The sequence below is a fragment of the Urocitellus parryii genome, chromosome 9 (assembly GCF_045843805.1).
Source record: "Urocitellus parryii isolate mUroPar1 chromosome 9, mUroPar1.hap1, whole genome shotgun sequence".
Classification (NCBI taxonomy): Eukaryota; Metazoa; Chordata; class Mammalia; order Rodentia; family Sciuridae; genus Urocitellus; species Urocitellus parryii.
The window spans coordinates 6,309,545-6,335,154 of record NC_135539.1 but is presented as its reverse complement, the minus strand read 5'-3'; the positions used below and the strand labels follow the sequence as shown (position 1 = coordinate 6,335,154).

The following is a 25,610-nucleotide window of genomic DNA, read 5'->3' as shown; positions in this document are numbered from 1 at the left end:
TCACATCGCGATTTTCTTACTCTCAGCTTTAAATACCCTATGAAGATGGTTTCCCATCTGGTTTCTCATCTGAGCCATAGAATGTAAGTCCTGTGGCCTTAGTCTGCACCATTTGAGTTTCTTGTGCATTTTCTAACTGCAAAGTATCAAAAACTGAACCTCTGAATTTTCTCCCCAATACCTGCTCTTTTAGTATCATTTCCATCTTGGTAAAAGGCATCTCCTTCCACTTGGCACCCTCTTTAAACAAGAAATCCAAAGGTTATCCTTGATATCTTCTGCCTCATCCCCTAACTAATCAGTATCATCCAATCCCTTAGACTGCCTTCCTTGCCCTTGTTCCTTTTTTGGTGGTACTAAGCTACAAAGAGCAGTGATCTTCTGCCCTGAAGGTAGCAGCAGTTTATAACCCTGAGTGCTTTGAGGTCAAATACTGGTTTAAAAGAGATCCAGGCTTTTAACTTCTGGCTTGCTCCCTATGAGGGAAGCCCTTTCTTAGCCCCGTGTGGGCTATTTTTGCCATAGTAACCTGGCCAGGTACAGCTCTCAGACAACTTCCAGACCACAGGGAGGCTCTGGTTTCCTGACAGGCCTTACAAAAACTACAGCCTTCTCCTTGTCAAATAGCCTCATTTTCAGCCAGGTGTCTGCAGAATAGGCTAACATCCTTATCCTGATTCTTGTTCCTGGAGGTGGTTCTGAAGGTCTAGTTATAGCAGGTCTACCGTTAAGTCAGGGATGGCTAGACCTCTCCAAAAGCAGAAGGCAGCTCTAGGAAATGCCTAGCCTGAGGAATCTGTGAATCTGTGAGGTAATATCTTCCTTCCTGTAATGTAGCAACTCTTCTGTGTGCACTGCCTGAAGGCAGATGAGTGTACTACTCTCAGTGGAACTTCTCTCACAGACAGCACACTGGAGGCTCTTCCCTCAAGTGGGAGTAGCTATGGAAGCTTCATCTACAGTGCACCCAACAATGGGGCTCCATGTAGCATGGCCATGTCATGAGCACTGTTCTGGGAGTTGCCGAAGCTCTTCCTACAGACAGTGTACTGATAAGGTCTCTCCCCAATATGCATCTTCTGTGGCACAGTGAGGCTGGAGCTCTGGTTGAAGGTTTGCTCATACTGAAGGGGCCTCTCCAGTGAGTTTGCTGATGGGCACTGAGGTCAGAGCACTCACTGAGGCCCTTCCCACACTCACCACCTTTATGAGACTTCTTTCCCGTGTGGATGCTAATGCCAAACAAGGTAAGAGCCTCTACTAAAACCATTTCCACATTCAGAACAATCATAAGCCTTTCCCACTGCGGGCTTAGCTTGTGGGGAAAAGGATGCACTCTGAGTTGTTTTTCCCACACAGGGTGTGAACAGGCCATGTCCTGGTACAAAGTCTCTGGCAACTTGTCTTCCCCAGGCTGAGGGTCTCTCCTCACCTGCCCCAGAGAGTGTCTGTGCAGGTTTCTTGGCACTGGGCTCACTCTCCCAGGCTTTTTTTTTTTTTTTTTTTTTTTTAGCTCAGAGTGGTAAAATCTTTGTCTACTAGATGTTCTCTGTAAAGGCTTGCTCGTTTCTACTTCTGAATCATCTTTTTAAATCACTTTCTTGATTTCAAAACCTGGAAAAAATGCATTGGACTATGGAGAAGGAAAACAATGGAACAAGGGCAATAAGAAAGAAACACCCAACTGGAATTTTCCATGAGGTTAAGTCTCCTGCTAATCAGAAGCCTAAGTTTATTTTCCAATTGTAATATTTTTGAGCTCCAAATTCTGGGGTCACAGGCAAATTATACACTAAGCTCTACAACCTTTCTTCTACCCTGTCATTTGGATGTCCTGACATGATGATAAAACTAAGGCTAACGGTGAACTCTGTGTCCTCTGTCAGTATGTACATAGGTGCGTTCTTAATCTCAAATGGCCTGACTTCTGGTAGCAGACCAACAAAAGGCCACCCTGGGTTTGGCCAGCTCAAAGTGGGACAGAGCAAGCTGTTGAGCCCCTGTCAGCACAGGGGTGACTGTGCTGGAGATGATGGAGTCTGGCCTGAAGGCTTAACTAGCAATCTGAGTATGACAAGCAGTGGAATTCCATAGGAAAAGATGTCATGGATTCAGTGAACGAGGTCAGCGAGTGCTCCCTCTAGAGAACAAGGGAGATAAAATCCAAGATTCCTGGCCTGACAGACTCACACATGGAGATGACAACAAAGCCCAAAGCAGTGCCCACTCCCTCTAGTCTGCTAGGCTAATAGCCTCCAGGTAGACGTGTCCAACTTGTCAGGGCTGAAAGTCCCACCAGGTCTGTGTGGAGACAGGACTGCAGGCCTAGTCTTCTAACTTCTGGATCAATATTTCTGCAGTCCTTCTGCACAGTTCACAATGCAACTTCCACAACCCCTGTGGGCTCCTGTTCTGGCTCCTTTGTGCCTTAGCAACATTTCCTTCTTATCCAGGAACAGCATCACTTGCATAGGAGGTCCAGGAGCTTGAAGGAACACTCATTTCTTCAGAAAAGGTACAAGACTCAGGCATAGGGCTTCTTAATGGTTTGTGGTAATTCAACTGTAGGCTTTTTTTTTTTTTTTTTAAATCTGGAGACAGGATCTCTAAGTTTCTCAGGGCCTTACTTATGCTGGAACTGGCTTTGAACTTGCAATCCTCCTGCCTCAGCCTCTTGAGCTGCTAGGATTACAGGCATGAGCCACCATGCCCAGCTCAACTGTAGGCTTTTGAACTTGGTGCAGAATTGCTCTGGAGTGTATAGAAAACCCTGCTCCTGGAGTCACTCTGTCATGGCCCAGCAGATGTGGTTGTTCCATGAACTGAGAGAGGGTTTTCAGAAAACCGAGAGCTACTGAGGATGGCCAGGAGTGTCCTGGTCTCCTCATAGTCCCAGTGCACACCTGCCACAGTGCACAGTGATCGGGTTGGGGAGGGCCGTCTATCCTTAAATGCAGGGGTTCAGTAACCTCAGAAGCTGTATCTTAGTTCCCCAAACTACACTACAGCTGCCTACTGTTATTCTGGGAAGACACCTCACTGGCTTTTCCCATAAAACATAAGAATGTTCAGGGTAGTATAAAAGGCATCCTCTCCCAACTGACATGGTCTGCAGAATTCTCCACAAAATCTGCCCTTTCTGTTTACTCATCCTGAGTCCCACTCATTTCCCCAGGAGAAGAGACTCACTGTAAGAGTTGTGGCTTGCCTGTCTCCACAGTTTGGGACATACTGAAGGTACCACTAAGAAGAGGGTGAACAGGAGAGACTTGAAGGGAAGCCAAGATTCATGGGCAAAAAGCCTGGTTATAGGATGTACTCCCCTATTCCTTATCTAAAACAGGAACACTTCCTTATCTGGCCCATCTGTTTATGTAAATTACAAAATGAGAATAAATAGTGAAAGTCAGCCATCTGATGGGGAGCAGGATAGGTGAAGAGTCATGAAGTCAGAGTGGGCAGTAAAAAATACTCTGAGCAGCTCAGTGGATGGCATGAAATCTTTCCAATGTCTCTAGATGAGAAGGGGTTTCAGGGTGAAAGTAAATGCTAAGGTGAAATGGTAATCTCAAAAGAGACAGAAGGTGTCAACCACAGCTCACTTGGGACCCAGCTGTCCAGACCCCAGCACCTACCTCCTGTGTCAGAGCCCCTCCCTCCTCAGGCAGATTCCTGAGATCTGGAGGAGCAAATCCAGCTGGAGGAGAAAGAGCCACTGTTAAGAGGGGAGCTTCTGCGCAAAGCTGAGGTTCTCATGGTAGGCTTCCCAGGAACCTGCAAGTTCCTAGGCCCCACCCCATAGCCTCCAGGTTCTGTGGGGACCTCAGTGATTCTCTGGCTGCTCGGAAAGGGGCCATCTCCTTCACGAGCACTTTCAAGTCTCAGAATCTGAGGCGTGAAAATACCAATGACATTCTTCACAGAGCTAGGAAAAAACAGTCCTAAAATTCATTTGGAAGAATAAAAGAGACAGAATAAATAGCCAAAGCAATTGTGAGCCAAAAAGCAATGCTGCAAGCATCAAAATACCTGACTTCAATAATCACAAAAATTATACTACAGAGCTTTAGTAACAAAAACTGCATGTACTGACTTCAAAACAGACAGACCAATGGTATAGAATAGAAGTCACAGACAAACCCACCCAGATGCAGTCATCTGATCCTTGACAAAGGTGCCAAAACACATTGGAGATCCATTTTAACAAATGGTGCTAGGAAGACGGGTTATCCATATGTAGAAAAATGAAACTAGACCCTGTATCTCAACTTGCACAAAAATCAACTCAAAATGGATCAAAGACATAGGAATTAGACCAGAAGATATGCAACCCCTAGAAAGAATATAAGACAAAAATTCTAGCATAAAGGCATAGGCAATTGCTTTCTCAATAGGACCCCTAAAACTTAGGAAATAATGCTGAGTTCATAAATGATATGGCATCAAACTAAAAAGCTTTTACACAGCAAAGGAAACAAATCTGAATGTGAAGAAAGAAACTAGAGAAGAGAGAAAATCTTTGATAGCTATTCTTTTTTTTTAAGAGAGAGAATTTTTTAATATTTATTTTTTAGTTTTCAGTGGACACAACATCTTTATTTTATTTGTGTATGGTGCTGAGGATCGAACCCAGAGCCGTGTGCATGCCAGGCAAGCGCGCTACCGCTTGAGCCACATCCCCAACCCTGATAGCTATTCTTATGACATAAGATTAATCTCTAGAATATATAAAGAACTCAAAAAAATTCAACCAATTAATAAGTTGGCAAATGAATTAAACACACTTCTCAAAAGAAGAAATATAAATGTTCAGGGCTGGGATTGTGGCTCAGTGGTAGAATGCTTCCCTAGCACCTGTGAGGCCCTGGGTTCGATCTCAGCACCACATAAATAAAATAAAGGTACTGTGTTCAGCTACAACTAAAAAATAAATACTAAAATAAAAATTAAAAAAAGAAATATAAATGTTCAACAAATATATGAAAAAATGTTCAACATCATTAGTAGATAGGAAAATGCAAATCAAAACTATACACTAAGATTTCTTCTCACACCTGTCAGAATGGCCGTCATCAAAAATACAAATAATAGCCAGGCATGGTGATGCACACCTGTAATCCCAAAGATGCAGGAGGATCATGAGTTTAAAACCAGCCTCGGCAAAAGTGAGGCACCAAGCAACTCAGTGAGACCCTATGTCTAAATAAAATACAAAATAGGACTGGGGATGTGTCTCAGTGATCAAGTGCCCCTGAGTTCAATCCTGCTACAAAAAAAAAAATACAGGGCTGGGGATGTGGCTCAAGCGGTAGCGCGCTCGCCTGGCATGCGTGCGGCCCGGGTTCGATCCTCAGCACCACATACCAACAAAGATGTTGTGTCTGCCGAGAACTAAAAAATAAATATTAAAAATTATCTCTCTGTCTCTCTCTCTTTCTCTCCTCTCTCACTCTCTCTTTAAAAAAAAATACAAATAATAATAAATTCTGTAAAGGATGTGGAGAAAAATGAACACTTCTACACTGTTGATGAGACTGTAAATTAGTACAACTACTCCGTACTATGGAAATCAGTACGGAAGTTCCTCAAAAGACTAGGCATGGAACTACCATATGACCCAGCTATACCACACCTTGGTATTTATCCCAAAGAACTGAAGTCCTACTACAGTGATACATGCATACCCATGTTTATAGCAGCACAATTCACATTAGTCAAACTATGAAACCAGTCTAAGTGTCCATCAATGGATAAATAAATAAATGAGGTATATATACACAATGGAGTTTTATTCAGCAATAAAGAAAAATGAAATTATGTCATTTGAAGAGAAACGGATGGAAGTAGAGAACATTTTGTTAAGTGAAATAAGCCAAAATCAGAAGGTTGAGGGTCATATGTTTTCTCTCATGTGTGGAAGCTATGAAAAAGGGAAGAGAAAGGTGGGGGGGGCAGGGATCTCATGAAAATCAATGCAAGATCAGTAGAGGTAAAGTACAGCAGGAGAAGTGAAGGGGCAAGTGCTGGGGAGTAATATTTGTCAAATTGTTGTATTGTGTGCATGTACAAATATGTAACAACAAGTCCCTTCATTATGTACAAGTACAATGCACCAATTTCAAAAACAAACTGTATAAAGAGAGAAAAAGAATATGGGGCCTCAGAACAGACCCCCCCATTATCTGTCATCACAAATTTCTGCCAAAGTTGGACATATAACCTCTAAGAATGGCACTAAATAACAGTGTGAAACCTAAGGAAGCAGGGAGAAACAGTCCAGGAGCCAAAGTATTGCTACAGGAATAAGCCAGGCAAAATGGGACACAACTATAATCCCAGCTACTCGGAGCTAAGGCAAGAGGATTGCAAACTCAAGACTAGCCTTGGCAACTTAGTGAGACATGTCTCAAAAAAGAAGAGCTATGTGTATGGCCCAATAGTAGAGCAAAAGGGCCTGGGTTCAATCCCCAGTACTGTGTAAATAAATAAATATTAATAGAAAATGGTCTTGGAAATGATGAAGTAAGATCACTTAAATGAAAGCATCCAGCAAACAGCCTAATAACACCAACACTACTAAAAATGGTGAATAAGTGTTGGAAATGGGAACTTTGGCTTTTTCTTTAAGAAGCCTCTGTGAACCCAGCTCTAGGCTCTTTTCTAAAATCCAATGTCAATTCTGTCTTCAAAAGATACCTCACACTGGTCCCCTTCTCTCTACCTCCACCAGCCTTCATCTGGTCCAGGACATTCTCATACATCTACACTAATACTGACACCCCCAAACTGATCACCCTGCATTCTCCAAACCATGCCTTTCACAAAAAAGACTATAGTGTGGTCTTTTTAAAATTTAAGATCACATCATTCCCTGGTAATATTCCTCAGGGCCTTCCTGATGCCTATAAAATAAAATCCCAAATCCCTTCACAGCCTAAAAGGCTTCTTCACCTTGTCTCATGTCCTCTTTCTTCCTGTTGATCTCTAAGCTGTCCATGAATCCTCCCTCCTCTTTCCCAAACACATCCCCTTGCAACCCAGGCTCTCTTCCTGGAATACTCTCTTCCCAGCTCTTGGTACAACTGGCTCCTTCTCCTCCCTCATCCTAACTCAGATGTCCCAGGAGAGGCCTAGCCTTACCCCCTTTCTCATTATCAGATCACCAGTTCATTTCCTTCCTAGCACTTAACTGAAAAGTTTCTTATCCCCCATGGGCAGAGGCCTGTCTTTGTCACTGTAAAATCCCCCACATCTAGCATATCATAGCACCAGTCAGGTCTGCAGATGAGACATGCTCCCAGACAATATGGGCATTCTGTGGGGATGGTCTGTGTGCTATCATCTCTCTAGGTGCCTCTCAAGAAACAACTTCTGTGCCCCATGCCCCACTTCTTCATAACCAAAACCCCAAGGTTCCAACTTCCTTTTCTCATCTGTTTTTAGAGAATATTCTGTGCATCCTCAACCAGACACACAGCTTCCTCACCAATGTGGGCATCTGGCAAGATGGTCAGGAACTGTTCCTTGGAGTGTGTTTTAGGCCTCAGCCACTGACAACAGAGTTACCAGAGTTTGCTAAAAGCTTCATGGGGACTTGCTACCTCCTGTTATCAGAACTGCCTGAAAGCACTAGTGGGAGGCCTTGGGGTTAGGGTGGTGTCCCCGAGTAGCTGTTTCTGTTCTGTGTAGAGTCCTTGTTTGAGGATGAGTGTGTCTGAGGAGTCTTTGCTGCAGCCATCATTTAAACAAACTGATTGACACTTCTACCTGGGGATCAGATTCCATCTTTCCCCAAATCGCTAGGCAGCCAGGTTCTCCAGGAAGGAGGATTTTTCTGGAATCAATGGGACATGAATGTCACAGATACACAGAGACTCATGGCTGAAAGAAAAGGCTCTCGGTTGAAGGGGGCCAAGGAGAATGACAAAAGATAGCATAAACCTAGTCCATCTTCCTTCACTCTGCTTCCTGTGATTCACTTTCCATCCTTTTTCTCCCCCCACAATAAACACTGAGGCTTCAAAACACTAGAAATAAAAAAATAACTTTTCTCCCTAGCTGTTGAATCATCCAACTATTTCTCACAATCAGTCCACCTGTTCTTCCTCTTCTTCTCCTACATACTGAGTCTTTTTCCTGTCCCTCCTGACCCCAAAGAAGACTAGACTCACCAATTGCCATCTTAACTTGAGATAACTAGTGTGTGTGCATACTGAATAACCTCTTCACTATTATTACACACACACACACACACACACACACACACACAGGCCACGTACATACATGGTGACAATGGTGGTTCTGATTGTATGTTTTTAGCTCCCAGGATTCTCTCATGGTCATCTGATAGTGTCTTCTTCCTTTGTGAAAGAGCCCCTCTCTGTTTCATTGGCTCTGGTGGGGCTGTTGATTACAGTGTCCTTCACTCCACCCCAGGAGTGGGCATAGGACAAAGCTGAGCCTATCAGATTCTTCTGTGAGATTTCACATATAGGAGAATGTTGAAAGTTCTCAATTTCCAGGGAAAGGCTAAAATGGGTAGATGTAAGTCTGCCCCTCTCTGCAACTATGTCCCACTCACTCTTCCACTCCTCCACCACAGGGATGAGCCTGATAACAGGAGGTTACCAATACACGAGAGACTGGACTACATACTTGGATTGCCAGGGCCAGTTTAGGCAAAGCAGTATCTTTTAGTTATTTTGAGTGGGTTTCAATTATTTAAAACAGATCAAATGACAAATGCTCCAATGAGAAAGATAGTATTCCTTTGGATTTTATATCGTAGCTTATATTTCCTCAGCAGGCAATATTAAAATGGATTCATGTTGCACATGTGAGTGTAATGAACGCTACTGAACTGTACACTTAAAAATAGATAAATTAATAGTAAAATACTTAAGTTTTACTGTGGCAGGAGGGCTAGAGATAAAGAACTCAAGGGTGTTATGATTAGCTTTCCTTTTTAGCAGAACAGCAGAAACTGAGCGATTAGGAATCCTGCCTACTGTTACACAGCATACTCCCACCAGAACTTTGACAGGTTTTCTCACATCCTGCACCTGGAATAGCTGGACAATGTAGTAGATGCTATTCTGGTTTCATGCTGCAGGAGGAGCCTGTACTCCCCCAGAGCCCTGACAACCCATTCGTTGCTAAATGTTTTCATGCAGGTCTCTCAAGAACTTGTTCCACTTTGGCCATGGCGCACTCGGAGAAATGCAAACTGAGATGGGGAGCGAGCTGGTTCATTCCCCACTCAGCAAGCATCTGCTGGTCGGGAACTGTGGTTCAGACCCCGCGCGAAGCGAGCAGGGTAGAGGGGAGGCCCCGGCGCCAGCTGCGGGTCCGGGACCCGCTCCAAGCGCCTAGAACAAGGCTCTGAGCAGCGAGGGGGTCCGGGGATGCTATCCTTCCAGGCCGCCAGCAGGCAGAAGACCCACCCAGCCTTAGCACTGGGGACTCCACAGACTTCCTCGCCGCGAGGCCGGAAGTCAGCGGCGCAAGCCCAGCAACAGGCCACCCATTGCGCACGCTCCGGGGCCGAGCCAAGACTACGACTCCCGGGGTGCAGTGCGATAGTATGACAAACTGCTCAGCCAATGGGCGAGGGGTTTGCCCCGAGGAGCCAATCCCTCGGGGCGGAGGCGGGCCCTCCCGCGGGGTGGCAGTGTGTGGGCTTCTCCACGGCCCGCGCCTCGGCCCCGCCCCCTGCCCGAGCTCCTGGGTTCCGGGTCCCGGGTCCCGGGTCCCTAGAGAGGTGAGTCGGCTGCAGGTGGGCACGGGCACCGCGCTCCTCCGGGCGCTGGTGTCGCAGGCGCCGGGCCGAGCTCACACCCCGCCGAGCTGCGCGCGTGATTGCGGCGGCTCCGCCAGGCCGGGGCCGGACTGGGCCGCGGCCCCACGCCGCTCGGCCTGCCGTGCCTCACCGCGTCGTGCTCGCGTGGGCAGACTCCGGGCGCACTGGCCACCCGGCCAGCGCTGGGGCCTCCCGGGGCCTGCGCCGCCGCTCCCCGCAAGATGCTCGCGGTCGGCGTCAGCCGGGATGCGGGAGAGTTGGAGCGAGCTACCTGTAAGACGGCTTGAACTTTTCCCGGGGATTCCAGTCCCTGTCCGTTAGATTATATTTCGCCTCTCGTCGGAGACTTGTGTGCTTATTACCGAAATAAAGGAAATATTTTTTCCCAGTGCCCTTAGGACGTTATGATTTTTCTCCTTTGCAAGACAGTTTTACAAACTGACGGAAACACAGACCCCCTCCCAGGACCTGTTGTATTAAGGTTGTCTGGAGAAAGGGTTGGCAAATAAGGCCTTGTCTCTGCAGTCGTCCTTCCCAACATCTCTGAGGAGCTTCTACCATCTTTCTAGCATTCAAAGAGACTTCTCCAGGGTCATGATCCCAAAGCCTTGATCAGTTTACAAGGAGAGAGAAGTTGTTTTCTTGAGCCCCCCAAAATGGCAGCTAAAATGGAGATAACTTTGAGTTCCCAGACTCAGGCTTCCTCCAAGCAAGAGAGACACATAATAACAAAGCTAGAAGAGAAACGAACACCTACTCTGCAAAAAAACTTCCCGGATCCTGAGCTCTCCCGACAAAGCTTCAGACGGTTTCGTTATCAAGAGGTGACTGGACCCCAAGAGGCACTCTCCCAGCTCCGACAGCTCTGCCGGCAGTGGCTGCAGCCTGAGCTGCACACCAAGGAGCAGATTTTGGAGCTCCTGGTGATGGAACAGTTCCTAATCATCCTGCCCCCGGAAATCCAGGCTCGGGTCAGGCATCGATGTCCAATGAGCAGCAAGGAGATTGTGACCCTGGTAGAAGATTTTCACAGAGCATCCAAGAAACCAAAGCAGTGGGTAAGGAGAGTCCTCTGTCATGGTCCCCTGGGTTTTTTTTTTGTTTGTTGTTGTTGTTTGTTTGTTTGTTTGTTTTTTTGGGTCATCTTTGTACTGTTTATCTCTGGATCCCTCCCTATTTAAGAGTCCAGGAGATTTTTAAAAGTTACTTCCAGCCTCTATCTGGGAACCCCCTGCAACTTCTAATAAGTTTCAGAAAACCTAGCTACTGACATCCAGTGAGGAAGTAGAGCACCAAGGTGCTCTGCTTTTTCATTCCATTGTGGGCGGCAAGTCCCAGAAAGTAGCTTTAAGGTTCAAAGGCTGGGGATATGTAGCTCAGTGGCAGAGTGCTTGCCTAAGCATGCAAGGGACCCTGGCTGTTTTCAATCACCAATATGGGGGGGGGGGAGAGTTAAGGTTCTTGAATCTCTGCTGATAGATCTAATCCCCATTCATTCCTACAATCAGAATTATTGGAAAGATCAGCTGACTTGGGGGGAATTTCAATGAATTTTTTTCCAGTGGTGTGTCTGCCCTGTTGTCTCTGAATCAGGAGGTTACAGCTCACTTGCCTAGTGTTGCTATTCTTTCCCATCCCATTCCCCAAGCCAGACCCCAGCCAAGGCCTAAGCAGGAAGCAAACATATGTACTCTGGAAAATGGGAACAGGTGGGGCAGTTCTTTTAGACCCCTACTATTATTGGACCTCCCTGATAGGAGAGTCTTTGGCAGAAAAAAAATATTAAAATGATTTTTTAATGTCCCCTCACCATACTGATTCCTGTTCCTATATGGCCTATTTCCAACAGAAGTTGAGAGGTGAGTGGGGTGTGGGGAGGGAATTTGATGGGCCAGTGTCATGACTGACCCATTGGTGCCTAATATTAGTGCCAGCTCTCTTTTGATGACTTTCAACTCCAGGCCTTGTTAAAGGCCCATGCTTGAGGATAGGCAGTCAGAAAGTACTGGATGCTGTGAAGCTGCCTCATTCTGTGTTCCCTTCCCTTGCTTCCTGTGAGCGTTTCAATGGTCTCTATAAAGTTGACCTCTGGGCCATGAGCAGAAGTTCCCAAGGTAAAGGGGTTATTGTACAGCAGTGGGCAAGAAAGCTGCTCTCAGTTGGTCCTAACTGGAGTGTTAATGGATGGGGCTTGTTCCTAGGTGGCCGTTTGTATGCAGGGACAGAAGGTGCTGTTGGAGAAAACTGGATCTCAGATTGGAGAACAGGAACTGCCAGACTTCCAACCACAAATTCCTAGGAGAGATATCAGGGAGAGCTCTCTGGTGGAGCATTCCCAGGAAGGACCTCATGACCAGCTGAGCCCCCGTCACTGGGAGAAATCCCCACTCCCCCAGGAACCAGCTCCCATATTGACTGGGACAGGTAACACTCTGCCTTCTCTCTCCCTCTCATCTGCTCTTTCCTTCCATGAAAGCATCTTATCATTCTGCAAAGTTATAGACTGTGTGTGTGTGTGTGTGTATTGATATTTATTCCCAGGTTTTTAATGTTATGTGTATTGGTATTTATTCCCTAAAAGACTCCACTAATTACAGTGGTAGTGAAACTACAAATAAGTATGCTTTTATCATTTTGTTAACGAATCCAATGCATAGTAGGATTATTCTAGTATCTACTTTTCTGTCCCTTTCAGAGCTTCGTAGGATAAAGAGAGATCTAGATATAACCACAGATGAAGTTCCATGGTCCCATGCTAAAGAATGTTCTGCCCAGTAGAGAAAAAGCCCCACTCCATATTATTCCTTTTCCTCCTCTTCTGTGCTATCCTTTGTGCTTTAAATCCTTGTGTCTATTGCCATATCTGCCTCTGGTACAATACCAGTATAATTGCTGGCCCTGTTCTATACAGTGCTATTATAACAGTGACTTTCTGGTCAGTCTTGTGTGACTCCAGGATACAGCCAGCAGATTAGAGAGGGTGATTCCAAGAAAGCTACAGCTCTGTTTCTTTAACATTTGCTGTGTTTAGGGAGAAACTTTGTGTTGTAGTCTGTTCAGGCATCTATAAGAAAATATTAGAGAATAGGCAGCGTAGAAACAACAAAAGTTCATTTCTCACAGTTCCAGAAGCTAGGAAGTCCAAAACCAAACTGCCAGCATGTTTGGGTTCTGATGAGGGACCTATTTTGGGTTGTGGACTACCAATTTCTCTATGTCTTCACATTCCATGGCAGAGTAGGCAAGCAAACTCCTTCAGGCCTCTTTCATAAGGGCAGGAATTGCATTCCCGTGAGAGCAGAGCCCTTATAATCACCTGCAAAAGTCTCACCTCCTAATGCCACCTCCTTGGGAGTTAGGGTTTCAATAGATGAAATTGGGGGAACATAAACATTCACTCCATTGCATTTTGTTTTGATTATTTTTGGAACTTGGGAAGAAAAGCTTTTGACCCTTGTGGAAGTCCTGCCCCATAATGTAGCCTTCATGGTCCTGAACAAGGTGGACCACACACTCCCTTCTCTCAGCAGAGACAGTGGGTATGCAGGTGCTGGCTTGTGTCTCCTTTCATTTTATCCCTAGAAGGGTGGAATCCCATGTTCCTCATGTCAAAGATCCTTCTGAGCTGCACTGTCTAATATAATAGTAGCAACTAGCCACTTGTGGCCCTTTAAGTTATACTATTGAGATATAATACATATATTATAAATTCACCCTTTAAAGTACACAGTTCAGTGGGTTTTAATATACTTACAAAGTTGTACAACTGTCACCACTGTGTAATTCCAGAACATTTTCATCATCTCAAAAAGAAACCCATTACCCATAGCAACTACTCTCCACTTATACCTCCTCATAGCCCTGACAACAATTAATCTTTTTTTTTTATTTCTATGGATTTGCTTATTCTATGGATATTTCCTATAAATGGACTTATACACTACAAGGCAGTTTGTACTGACCTCTTTACCATGATGCTATCAAGTTTTGTCCGTGTTGTAGCATGGATCCTTACTTTTGGCTGAATTATATGCATTGTATGAATAGGCCACATTTTTATCTAAAACTTACCTGTTGGTGGACTTTGTGGTTCTCCTTTTAGCTATTAAAAATAATGTTGCAGGCTGGGGATATAGCTCAGTTAGTAGAGTGCTTGCCTTGCCTGCATAAGGCCCTGGGTTCAATAACTAGCACCAATAAATAAATAAAGTTGCTGTGAACATTTGTGTACAAGTTTTATGTAGACATATGTTTTTATTTTTCTTGGATGTATATGTAGGAATGGAAATGCTAGGTCATAGCTAACTCTGTTTTTAACCTTTTTGAGGTACTACCAGGCCATTTTTCCAAAGTATTTGTCCATTCCCACCAACAGAGTATGAGGTTCTAATTTCTTCACATTCTCATTAGCACTTGTTATCATCAGTCTTTTTTAATATAGCTATCTTAGTGTGAAGAAGTATCCTCTTGAGGTTTTGATTTACATTTCCCTAATGAATTATGATGTTGAGAAGCTTTCTGTGTGTTTATTGGTCAGTTGTCTGTCTTGTTTGGAGAAGTAGCTTTCAGAGCCTTAGCCCATTTTTAACTTAGGTTGTCTTTTTAATGAGTTTTTAAGAGTTATATATTCTGAATACTCCCATTGTTTCCTCCCATTTTGTGGGTTGTCCTTGCTATCCTGTGAAGCACAAATGTCTTCCATTTTGATAGTATAATTTCTGTTTTTCTTTGCTTATGCTTTTGGTGTCATATCTAAAATACCATTGCCTAAAGCAAGACTGCAAAGATATAGATATGCTTTCTTCAGAGATAGGATTTAACTCTTATATTAGATTGCTGATCCATTTCAAGTAAATTTTTATATATTGTATAAGATAGAGGTCTATTAGTCCATTTAGCCTAAATTCTTTAGACTGAGTGATTGATTTATAAACAACAGAAATTTATTGCTCACAGTTCCAGAGGCTGGGGAATCCAAGGTCAAGGCACCAGCACACAGAATGTCAGGGAGGGCCCATTCATCACAGATAGCAATGTTTCCTTACATGGCTGAAAATGGGGTAAATAAGTTCCCTTTGGCCTGTTTTATAAGGACATTAATCCCATTCACAAGGTCCATCTTCATAACCTAGTTGCATCCCAGATGCCCATGTCCCAGCACCACTGCACTATGGATTGTCGGCATGTTAATTTGGTGATGGGGAGACAAATAGCAGAATCCAACTTCACTCTTTTGCTTGTGGAAATTTAGTGCTCCCAATGTCATTTATTGAAAACACGATTCTTTCTTCACTGAATTATCTTAAAAACCTTGATGATCAATTGACTGTATTTGTTTGAGCTACTTATTTAAACTTGAATTTAATTTAAATTAAATTAAATTTAAAAATCCAGTTCTTCTGGTATATTAGCCACATTTCAAATACTAGCAGCCTCACAGTCACATGTGGCTGGTGGCCACCCTGTTGAACAACACACACACAAATTCTCCACCTCAGAAGAGCTCCTATTGGGTAGCCCTGCTCAATATCCGCAGCTTCCCAAGAGCTGTGCCAGGGCATTTCCATCCTGATCCTCAGTCCTGGCAGTCCATGGTGGGAAGTTTCTGTGACCAGAATACACATCTAGTCCATATTCTAGTCACGCTATCACCTTTGTAATGACAGAAACCAGTCACTGGATTAACCATCCTCTGAAGAGGGTTTTGATCATGTTCATCTAAATGAGGAGTATTTGTCTAGATACTAAGATTTGCAATGCTAAGATTGCAACTCTCAGCCAGGCACATTGGTACTCACCTGGAGTCACAACTACCTGGGGGGCTGAGGAAGGAGGCTTGCTCCAGTTCAGGAGCTTGAGGCCAGCTTGGGTAGCATCCATAGCAAGACCCCATCAAAAGAAAATAAATAAATGTCAACTCCCTTCCTTCTTTCATCCATTAGCTGATGCTCAGTTCCAGTGGGTTACCTTTTCCCTGTTCCTTTTTTCCTAAACTTAGGAAGGAGGAAAAGAATTGGAGAACTTGGTTTCTAATATAAATCAGAACACCCCAGGAGCCTATTACTGTACAGATTTGCAGGTCCAAGCCTCAGAGATGCTGACTCAGCAGGGGGGTGGCTGGGAGCCTGCTTGTTAGTGAGTACCCACCCTCAGGAGTCTAATGCAAGTTGCCAGCAGAGGCATCTTTGAGAATCCACACTGTACATTTCATATCTCTTTTACTCACATTTTTTCTTCTAAGTGCGAAAAATGAAGAGTATTCTTTCTAATTATAGAGGCCCCAAAAATAAGGAGTGACAACAAGGAAAATCCACAACAGGAAGGAGCTAAAGGAGCAAAGCCATGTGCAGTGTCAACTGGCAGATCCAAAGGGAATGGTCTGCAGAGCCCTGAGCCACGAGGGGCAAACATGAGTGAGCCCCGGTTGTCTCGGAGGCAGGTAAGCCCCCCAAATGCTCAGAAGCCGTTTGTTCACTACCAGAGACATTGCAGGGAATTGGAATACATCAGCAGCCCCCTCAAAAGTCACCCCCTGAGAGAGCTGAAGAAGAGTAAAGGAGTTAAAAGAAGCTTGAGCAGTCGCTTACAGCGTCTTGGCCACCAGCCAACCCGCTCCGCGAAGAAACCTTACAAATGTGATGACTGTGGGAAAAGCTTCACGTGGAATTCGGAACTGAAGCGACACAAGAGAGTACACACAGGAGAGAGACCCTACACCTGCGGAGAGTGTGGAAACTGCTTTGGACGGCAGTCGACCTTGAAACTGCACCAGAGGATCCACACTGGAGAGAAGCCATACCAGTGCAGCCAGTGTGGGAAAAGCTTTCGCCAAAGCTCAAACCTCCACCAACACCATAGGCTCCACCATGGGAACTGAAGAGTGTTTCAAGCGTCACAGTCACAGGGAAGGGCTTCCTGTACCTCCTTCCCTACTGACATGTAAATCAGATTACATGACTTAACAGGGAAACCAAATGGCCCTTGGGGAGTGATGGTGTATGCTTGGCTGGTGAGGAGCCCCAGAAAGGCTGTCCAGGACCCACTGCACAGAGTGACAGGGTGAAGAGATGGCAGGTCTGGGTACTGGGGCAAAGAGTACTGCAGTATCTGCAGAGAATGGGGAATAACTACTAAGGGAGAATCAGAATGACCCCATAGGTGACCCCTCCACTGCTGTTACCCCCCCCCCGTGGCATTACTTATCCTCTAAATATGTTAAAGGTGAATTCCATAGAGAGTTGTGCATTTGCTGCCATTCCACACCATATCTTCATCTCCATACTTGAGCAGTTCTCCACAATTTCAAGGTAACACTCATTGGAAAATGAACCCCCTAGTACTCTTTCTGTAAATGCCTAGCTGATTATAACAAAGAATCTGAGTATGTGCCTGTGTGCGAGGAGCACTTCCAAGCCAGCACATGGTGCTTTTATCAAAATAAAAAAGGGATCTTTTATATCACACACCTTTGATTTAGAAAAAGAAATTCCACACATCTGCAACAACCCTAACCCAGAAGATGGGGAAAAGCCATGGTGAGGAGGAAGTGATGGATTAAGTGCTCAGAAATGTAAGGAGGGTTCTGCCTGCTCTCCTTTGTTACCTAGGCCATGAGCTTTAAAACTGTCAGAACCAGTGAAAGGAAAACAGTGTTTAAAACTGGATTACAGTGATGGCTGCACAACTCAGTGACTTTGCAAAAAGTTATCAAAATGAATTAATTTTATGATATATAAATTGTCCCTCCATAGCATTTTTTTAAATGACAAAATACATTTATATAAAATGTTAAGAGTCCCAGAACTAGGCCTGGGAAATCATCTAATTCCACCGCTTATTTTCTCAAAGTAGAAATTAAAACGGTGTATAATTCGAGGTCACCCCAGGCAAGCCAGCCTGCTTCTCAGTTTTGAGGAGCCTTTTGGCAGATTGGTGCACTGCTTCATGCAGAAACAGGAGCAGGTAGCAGTCTTCCTGAAATGTCAGTATCAGATCACTACCATACAGGATTCTGCCCCAAAGAAGCTTATGTTCCTCTTAACTGCTATGGGACGAGAGCACACTCGAGGGTCTTCACTCAGCACCTTTACACACACTGTTTCTTTACCTTTTATTCCTGCTGCCTTCCACTCCATCTTCCCTCCTCCATCTCACAAGAGCTGCCTATACAAATCCCAGGGAAAAATTGGTTTGTAATCATGGGTCAGCTTCCTTGCTAGACTCCATAAGCTGGGCTTGCTCAACCTGGCCGCATTCTTGCCCTGCAGGGGACATCTGGCAATGTGTAGAGACATTTCAGGTTGTTGTGACTCAGGGGAGGAAGGGTTCTCTTGGCCTCTAGCAGGTGGAGCTCACAAAGCCTCCAGGGCACAGGACAGTGCCCACAACAGCCACCTGGCTGAACATGTCAGTGATCCCAGGATAGGGAAACTGCCATTCACTCTTAGCAGCCCTTTAAAGACAAGAACTGTGTTTTCCATCATTTCAGCTTTTGAACTTGGCCCATGCTTAGTCAAAAGAAATAAATGTTCAGTAGTTGAACAGTTGAGGCCTCAACCTCAGGGCCCATACTTCTACCTGAATTCAGAGATCCTGGTGATAGTCAGAGACTTACAGAAAGTCCAGCTTTTTTGGCCCTGCAGGCTCTAATCACAGATCCCCTTCCCAACTGCTATGTTAAGTCATGGAAGGATTTTATCTTCAGCATTCAGCCTGCTCCTCACCTCACTCCATGCTGCAGCTTGTCACTAGCTAAAGGCTTTGCGTCTCACATTCCTTCCTTTCCCTGCCCTTCTCCAGGCCAAATGTATGTTGTCTATTAATAACTTCCAAGTGCTGGTCACATCTGTATTAGTTACCCACTGGAGCTGTAACAAAGCCTACAAACTTAGTGGCTTAAAACAAAAGAAGCTTCTATAGTTCTGGAAGTCAGAAGTCCAGAATTGGTTTTACTCAGCTGAAATCAAGCTGTGGTTGGGGCTGGGTCTTCCTGGAGATGCTGAGAGCAAGTCTGTTTCCCTGACCTTTTCAGGTTCAGTAGTCACCTGCATTCTGTGGGTTGTGACCTCTTCCTCCTCCTTCAGGATGAATCCCCCTCTCTTTCATTGTGTTGCCTTCTTGGACACTGGCCCTCCTTCCCTCCTCTTATAAGGACTGTTGTCATATTGGGCCTACCAGGATGATCTGAAGATCCTTAATAATATATTCAAGGTCCCTTTTGCCATATAAGGTAACATGCACAGGTGCCAGGGATTAAGATGTGGATATATTTGGGGGGCCGTGTTTCAACCTACCACCCACCCATATCTGTATTGAGTAAACTTGATTGGTCAAAAAGGATTTTCTGAAAGAGAAGGAACTTCCAGTTCTCTTATTTATAAAGGTAGACATGGGGATTGTTCTTAAAAGAGTTTCTGCTGCTTGGCATTTTTCCTGTCTTCAGATTACCCGTTAGTAATTGTCTAATCTTCATGTCTTTGGGTACCCGTTTAGTGGTGGACCTTGAATAAATGTGACATAATCACTGCTCTGAACACTATTCTTTTCCAGAGTATGTCAAGTCTGATGCTGACTGACTTGTCCCGGACTCGTTTTCCTTTGGTATAAGGTTCACCTCCAGGCAAGCAGTGGCAGGAAAGATCAGGTGGCCTGGAAGAAGGCCCCTGGGTACTATATTCATATGGAGGGCTCCCCTTGGCTTCCTTGCCCATGCATAGTGCCCCAGAGCCTCAGCAGGACTCTGACCCACTAGCATGCATCCAGCTTCTGTTTATAGCACCCCCAAATAATAAAAGGGCCTTTTTCCTCCCATATGCAGCCCTTGCCATTAGGTTCTGCTATCTTCTCCAGGCCCTGCCTAGCACCTATCTGTGTCAGGGTGGAGGTAACTCCTACTCCAGATGTGTGGTCAGTGTCACCCTCAGAGAGATGAGGAGAGTGTATGGCCATAACTCATGATGTGGGGTACCCACATCATAAACCTTTCTGAAGAGTATTTTCCATCTATAGCAGATGAGGACTTGTAAACCCATCCCATAATACAATTATCACTCCCATCAAATTAGCAGCAACTCCTGACTATGACAGACATGTTGAAATTTCCTCCTTTGTTTCTAAAACAGAAATGCTATCTTTCTGCACATACCAGAAAATTCATGTAAAGTGTACAGTTCAGTGATTATAGTGTATTCATGAAACTATCACCACAGTCTAACTTTAGAACATTTTCAACAGCCCAAAACAAAACCCTAAACCATTAGCAATCACTCTCTGCTCTGGCCCCATCTCAAGACCCCCTCCTTCATTCACTGAGCATAATGTCTTCAAGGTCACCCATGTTGTATCATTAGGATTTTATTCTTATTGCCAACAATACTCCATTGTATGAATGGACTGCGCTTTGTTGGTCCATTCATCATTAGTGGACATTTGGGTTTCTACTTTGTGGCTGCTAAGAACATTGATACGTAAGCTTTTATGTCTTTATTTCTCCTGAGTGTATATCTAGAGGTGGAGTTTCTGGGTCATGTGGTAATTTTATGTTTAACTCTTCTTGAAAGTACCAAATTTTTCCAAGTGGCTGCATCATCTTACATTCCTACCAGCAGTATGTGAAGAGTCCCAGTTTCCCTAATACTTGTTGTTGTCTTTTTCATTACTGCCATCCTAGTGAGTGTGAATTGGTATCTTGTGATTTTGATTTTCGTTTCCCTAATAACTCATGATGTTGGAAATCTTTTCATATGTTTACTGGCCACTTGTATACCTGCTTCGAAAATATGACTATTTAAAACATCTTCCCGATTTTAATTGGATTGTTTTTATTGTTCAGTTGTAAGAATTCTATAAAAATTCTGGAATCAAGTCCTTACAGATATGACTTATAAACAGTCTCTTCCATTCCATTCATTGTAATATAATTTTATTTACTTATTTTTTGCCATATGGGGGATTGAACCCAGGATACTCTATCACTGAGCTACATCCCTAGCCTATTTATTTATTTAGAGACAGACTCTCTACAGCACAACTATTAAACAGCCCTTGAATTAGGAGTAGGTCTGATTTCAATGTTTGTGGGGCTTTTTGTTTGTTTTGGATTTGTTTTGAGATGGGTCTCACTATGTTGCCCCTGCTTGCCTCCAACTCCTGGGTTCCAACAGTCTCCCTGCTTCAGCCTCTTGAGTAGTGGGACTATAAGTATGTACCACTGCATCCAGAAATGTCTTTCATTAATCACTGGGCTGGGAATTTGGGAATCAAGGGTTTTTTGTGGTTGCTCTTACTGAATCTGCTGAAGCCCAAAAGTATAGAAGGATGTAGGATAAGAAAGATGAGGATCTGAGGAAGCAAGGTCCCTGAGAAACATGTCATTGGAGAAGAGGTGACTTAGTTGTCCAAAATTGAGGAGTAACCCAGATTTTTTTTTTTTTTTTTTTTTTTTTTTGGTATCAGGGATTGAACCCAGGGGCACTCAACCACTGAACCACATTCCCAGCCCTTTTTGTATTTTTATTTAGAGACAGAGTCTCATGAAGTTGCTTAGGGCCTTGCTAAGTTGCTGAGTCTGGCTTTGAACTCATGATGCTCCTGCCTCATGATCCTTCTCCCAAGCTATTGGGATTATAGGTGTGCACCACCACACCCAGTACCAGGAAAAGAATTCTAGTCAGGCTTTCCTGATTTAGATCTGCATCCGAGTATGCTACAAGCAACCTGACTGTTCCAAACTGGAAAAGGAACACCTAAGAGATTTACAGGGGACACACCCCAAGAAATAACATGGTAGAATGAATAGACAAAATGCCATCCAGCCACACAATGGAACACTATTCAACCATAAAAAGAAATGGTATATGCTACAACATGGATGTACCTTGAAATCACTAGGCAAGAATCCAGAAGTCACATATGGTATGAGTTCATTTATGTAAAAATGTCCAGAATAGGAAATGTGAACAGACAAAAAGTAGATTAGTGGTTTCCAGAGGCTCAGGAGAGAGAAATAGGGGATGACTGCTAGTAGGTATGGGGTCTCTTTCTAGGGTGAAAGTTGCACAACCTGTGAATATACAAAAACCCACTTTAAAAAGGTAAATTTTGTTATGTGGATTATAACTCAATTTAAAAGAATAAACCATGGACAGCCTCCATTGCTGGCAACATAACCAGTTGATTTTGCCCAGGGCAAGGACTTCATGGGTCCCTGCACCTCAAGTCAGAGCAGTGGAAGCAGAATATCCAAAGGTGATAGTTACAAAGTAGAATTTTAGTGTATCCAACTTGAAAGTGTTGAGGACATACACGGTAATATCTGTTGTGTGAGTATGGCAGGAGGACATCTGTACCAAGGACCTAGGTTGTCCTGAGAGAACAGGAACAGTGTCCTGTGAACACAGGACAACAGAGGGAAGACCAGGGTTGGTCAATTCTTAGGACTCTGTCTTAGGAAATGGTGAAGCCCCAAAGCTGACACTGTGGAGCATATACCCAAATGGAGCCAGGATCTTTAAGCCAAAGACAGTGTTATGGGGAAGTTTTAAAAGTTACTTATCTTTTAGAAATTTTAAGTAGAATGTTGGGATGCTGTTCAGCAAGCCAAGTATGTGTGCACTTTGTCTTTTTACAGACCTAGACTGGGTCCCAGCTCTCATCCTTTTAGAGCCTGTTTCTCCAACTGCAAGAGGAGAATACTATTATCTGCCTTATGAGGTTTAAGTGAGACGATCTGACTTTATGCCTCCTGCATAGTGAGTTCCCAACCACCCCAAAGCAACAGTTCCAAGGGGCAGAAGTGTCTGGGCCCTCAAGAGGCACAGTCATCATAGGGATGGCTCTCCTAAGACTGGTCCAGCCACTGCCAGAAGTGCAGACCAGTGGGCAAGGCAAAACTATAAGCAGGTTATCAAATCTGCCTCTGACTAACCCACACTCTTCTCTCCAAACCTTTCCAAAAATCACAGTGTGTTGTTAGAAGAAACACTGACATTGTCCACATTCTACCTGATGCATAGATTCCTCTATACCTGCTGCACTAGCACCCAAGCTTTTGTTAGAGATTTTCATAGAGAACTTCCCACTTTACAACATTTCATTTTGGGACCCTCCCAGTTTTCTTTTCTAATATGCTGGGCATACTGGCCTTTGACCCTGGAGCCCTCATTGCCCCATGAGTACAGTAGAAAGGGAATGGATAGGGGTGACACAATAGGGAGATGAGGGGAACTGTACTGGGCCTCCAGAACACCCCACAAAAGGTTAAGCCTTCGTAAATCTGAACTGCTCTGAATGTGGAGAGGGAACCCACCAGGGCCATGTATTTCAGAGCCAAGAACAGGCACAGCACCTGGGGGACCCAGAAACCTCTGGAAAGCATGCTCCTGGATGTCCAGCTTTGAGGCACAGATCACATTGGGCAGGATGGTTCCCTGGGGGAAAGGGGGCTATTCTATAAAAGGAAAATAAGTCCCCCTAATAGAAACTTTTGAGGAATCATAGGTTAGGCTGTCAGGTCAACCAGAAGTCAGATATGTACTTCAGGGAAGGAGTAACAAGAGCTGAGGGGGAAGTTCTTTGATGACATTTGTTCTGAGGGAGAGTAATGGGACCTCCTGAGGCAGGAGGTAATGGAGGTTGCCATTACATCCCAAAGAACTATTTTCCGGGGAGGGCAGAACTGGGAAGTGCGCCCCCAGAAGGCAGGCTCACGCCTGCTCCTTTTCCACCTTGATTTTCCACCAGGGCTGCAGCCCTGACCCAAGTCGCGAGGAGGGTTCTGTGACACTACCTTCCCATTAGTGGGCTCTATGGGAAGAAGCAGCACCCCCACCACAGGCTTTCCTCCTGCTCCTCCTGTCTGTCACTGTCAGATCGCTGGCTGCATAATAGCAAAACCCTGCCCCTGCCTTCCTGCCCGCATCGAAGAGCAGGCTCGTGAGGCGAGGGAATGGGTTCGTGGCCTCACACGCCCCCTTTCGTGGGGCCACTAGGTACATTCCGTGGGAATCTGCCGCAGCCGGCCCCCACCAGCGGGATGAACCAGGGAGCTCTGGGGGGTGGGGGCAGCAGTGTGGGTAGAGAACCCGCCTGCAATGGCAGAGACCTCTGCAGGAAGTACGGTCAGTGCGGGTCCCCCAGGAAGCTCCGCCTCCCACTGTCGCCGAGCGGTCAATAAGAAGCGCGGGCAGCGCGGAGCCCCCTGGGAAGTGTGGCGCACGGCAACGGGCTTGCGCGCCTTGACGCACGCGGGCACTCGGCCGACAAAAAAGGTGTCGGTACTTACTGGATGCCAGCTACGTGCCCGCCACCCTTCGCGCTGGCTGGCGGTGCAGTCGTAACTCGGTGTAGAGGGGGAAAACAGTCGACCCAGAAAGCCACACCAACGTCAAACTGCAACCGCACTCCTAAGATACCCAGGATCGACACGATGGAAGTACCCCTGACACAGGAGTCGGGGCCGACTTTCGCCGGCCAGGGCAGCTGCGGGGTGGCAGCAGCGATTCCCCAGAGGCCGCGCACACTTGCACACTGTGGGGTAGACTACGACTGTGCGCTGGGCACTGTGGAAACAGACTCGGTCCTCCTCGGGAGTGGTGGGCGCACCGTTAACGCGCCTCGCATCCGTCTCCCTTCACTTCTCAGCATACCCTGTGACCCAGCCCTTTCCGACCTGTAATAGGCGATGGTGGTGACAGGAAAAACGCTTAGCACGACTGGGCCTGGCACATAGCCAGCCATTTAGTTTTATTCTAATTATCTGATTCACTACTCTGACTTCCCTGTTATGTTTAGTCCAAATACCACCCTCTCTTTTGTAATAGTATCCCAAGCATACCTTGCAGTCACCTCTTTCTTCACATTAAATCTGTGATTTTGGTGGGGCTGACCCCAGTGGGGTCTCCTGGGCCAGGTATCCAGGAGAGCAAATGAAAACCAAGTCTGGCTTAACTCTTTGCTTGGCTGTGAATCAGCTTTTTTAGTTTAAGATATTTCAACATGTGTTTTGTTTTGCCTGAGACTTTGGTGTTATATAAGAAAAACAGAAAACAAAAACATTGCCAAGGTTAATGTCAAGGAGATGCACTGCTTTCTTCTAGGAATTTTATAGATTCAGGTTTTACACTCTTGGATATCTAACCATTTTGGGTTGATTTCTGTGTACGGTATAAAGTAAGGATCCAATTTAATTCTGGATATCTGGTTTCCCTAAAACCATTTATCAAAGAGACTCTCATTTCCCCATTATGTATTGTTGGTGCACTTGTATAATTAGTAGACTATATATGTTTAGGTTTATTTCTTGGTTTTCTTTTCTGTTCCATTGATCTATGTGTATGTTTTGATTTTATATTTCAATTTATATTTTATAGTTTGATTATGATAGCTTTGTAATGCAATTTGAAATCAGGAAGTTAATGCCTTCAACTTTGTTCTTCCTTCTGAAGATTGCTTTGGCTATTCAGGGTCTTTTGTGGTTCAAACAAATTTTAGAGTGTTTTTTTTTTTCTATTTCTGTTAAATATACTGTCCTGCAACAACCTGGTCCTAGTACATGAGAACCAGCACCAGTTGCTGTGAAACTGAAAAAAAAAAAGAGGCAAAAAATATCCAGGATTATATAGACTGCAATTTATGTTGGGACTTACTTACTGACAGAAGTGTGGATATGAGTGGCAGATCAGTGGACCCCCACAATTTGTGCCAGAAGTAAAGGTATACATGATGCCAGGACAAAACTGACTGCACATAGTTTATCTCAAGCTAAAATCAAAGACTTCAGGTACTGAAAAGTCCCAGAGTCCAATCACAAAGC

The 25,610-nt window shown here is 44.8% G+C and overlaps 2 protein-coding genes across 2 annotated transcripts in view; one reads left to right on the top strand and one right to left on the bottom strand.

The window, feature by feature from the left end:
- The window catches only part of Znf597 (zinc finger protein 597), a 43,538-nt gene that overhangs the window by 3,555 nt on the left and 14,373 nt on the right, over positions 1-25,610 (bottom strand). The gene's annotated exons all lie outside the window — the stretch shown is intronic.
- Positions 9,779-20,658, top strand: Znf174 (zinc finger protein 174). Its single transcript, XM_026385251.2, has 3 exons — positions 9,779-10,857; positions 12,001-12,223; positions 16,075-20,658. The coding sequence occupies exons 1-3, from the start codon at positions 10,456-10,458 to the stop codon at positions 16,674-16,676; spliced, it is 1,227 nt and encodes a 408-aa protein (XP_026241036.2). The 5' UTR covers positions 9,779-10,455; the 3' UTR covers positions 16,677-20,658.

Coding starts and splice junctions, on each gene's coding strand:
- Znf174 (XM_026385251.2), top strand. CDS start 10,456: ATGGCAGCTAAAATGGAGATAACTTTGAGTTCCCAGACTCAGGCTTCC. Junction 10,858..12,000: donor CCAAGAAACCAAAGCAGTGG/GTAAGGAGAGTC, acceptor GCTTGTTCCTAG/GTGGCCGTTTGTATGCAGGG. Junction 12,224..16,074: donor TCCCATATTGACTGGGACAG/GTAACACTCTGC, acceptor TTCTAATTATAG/AGGCCCCAAAAATAAGGAGT.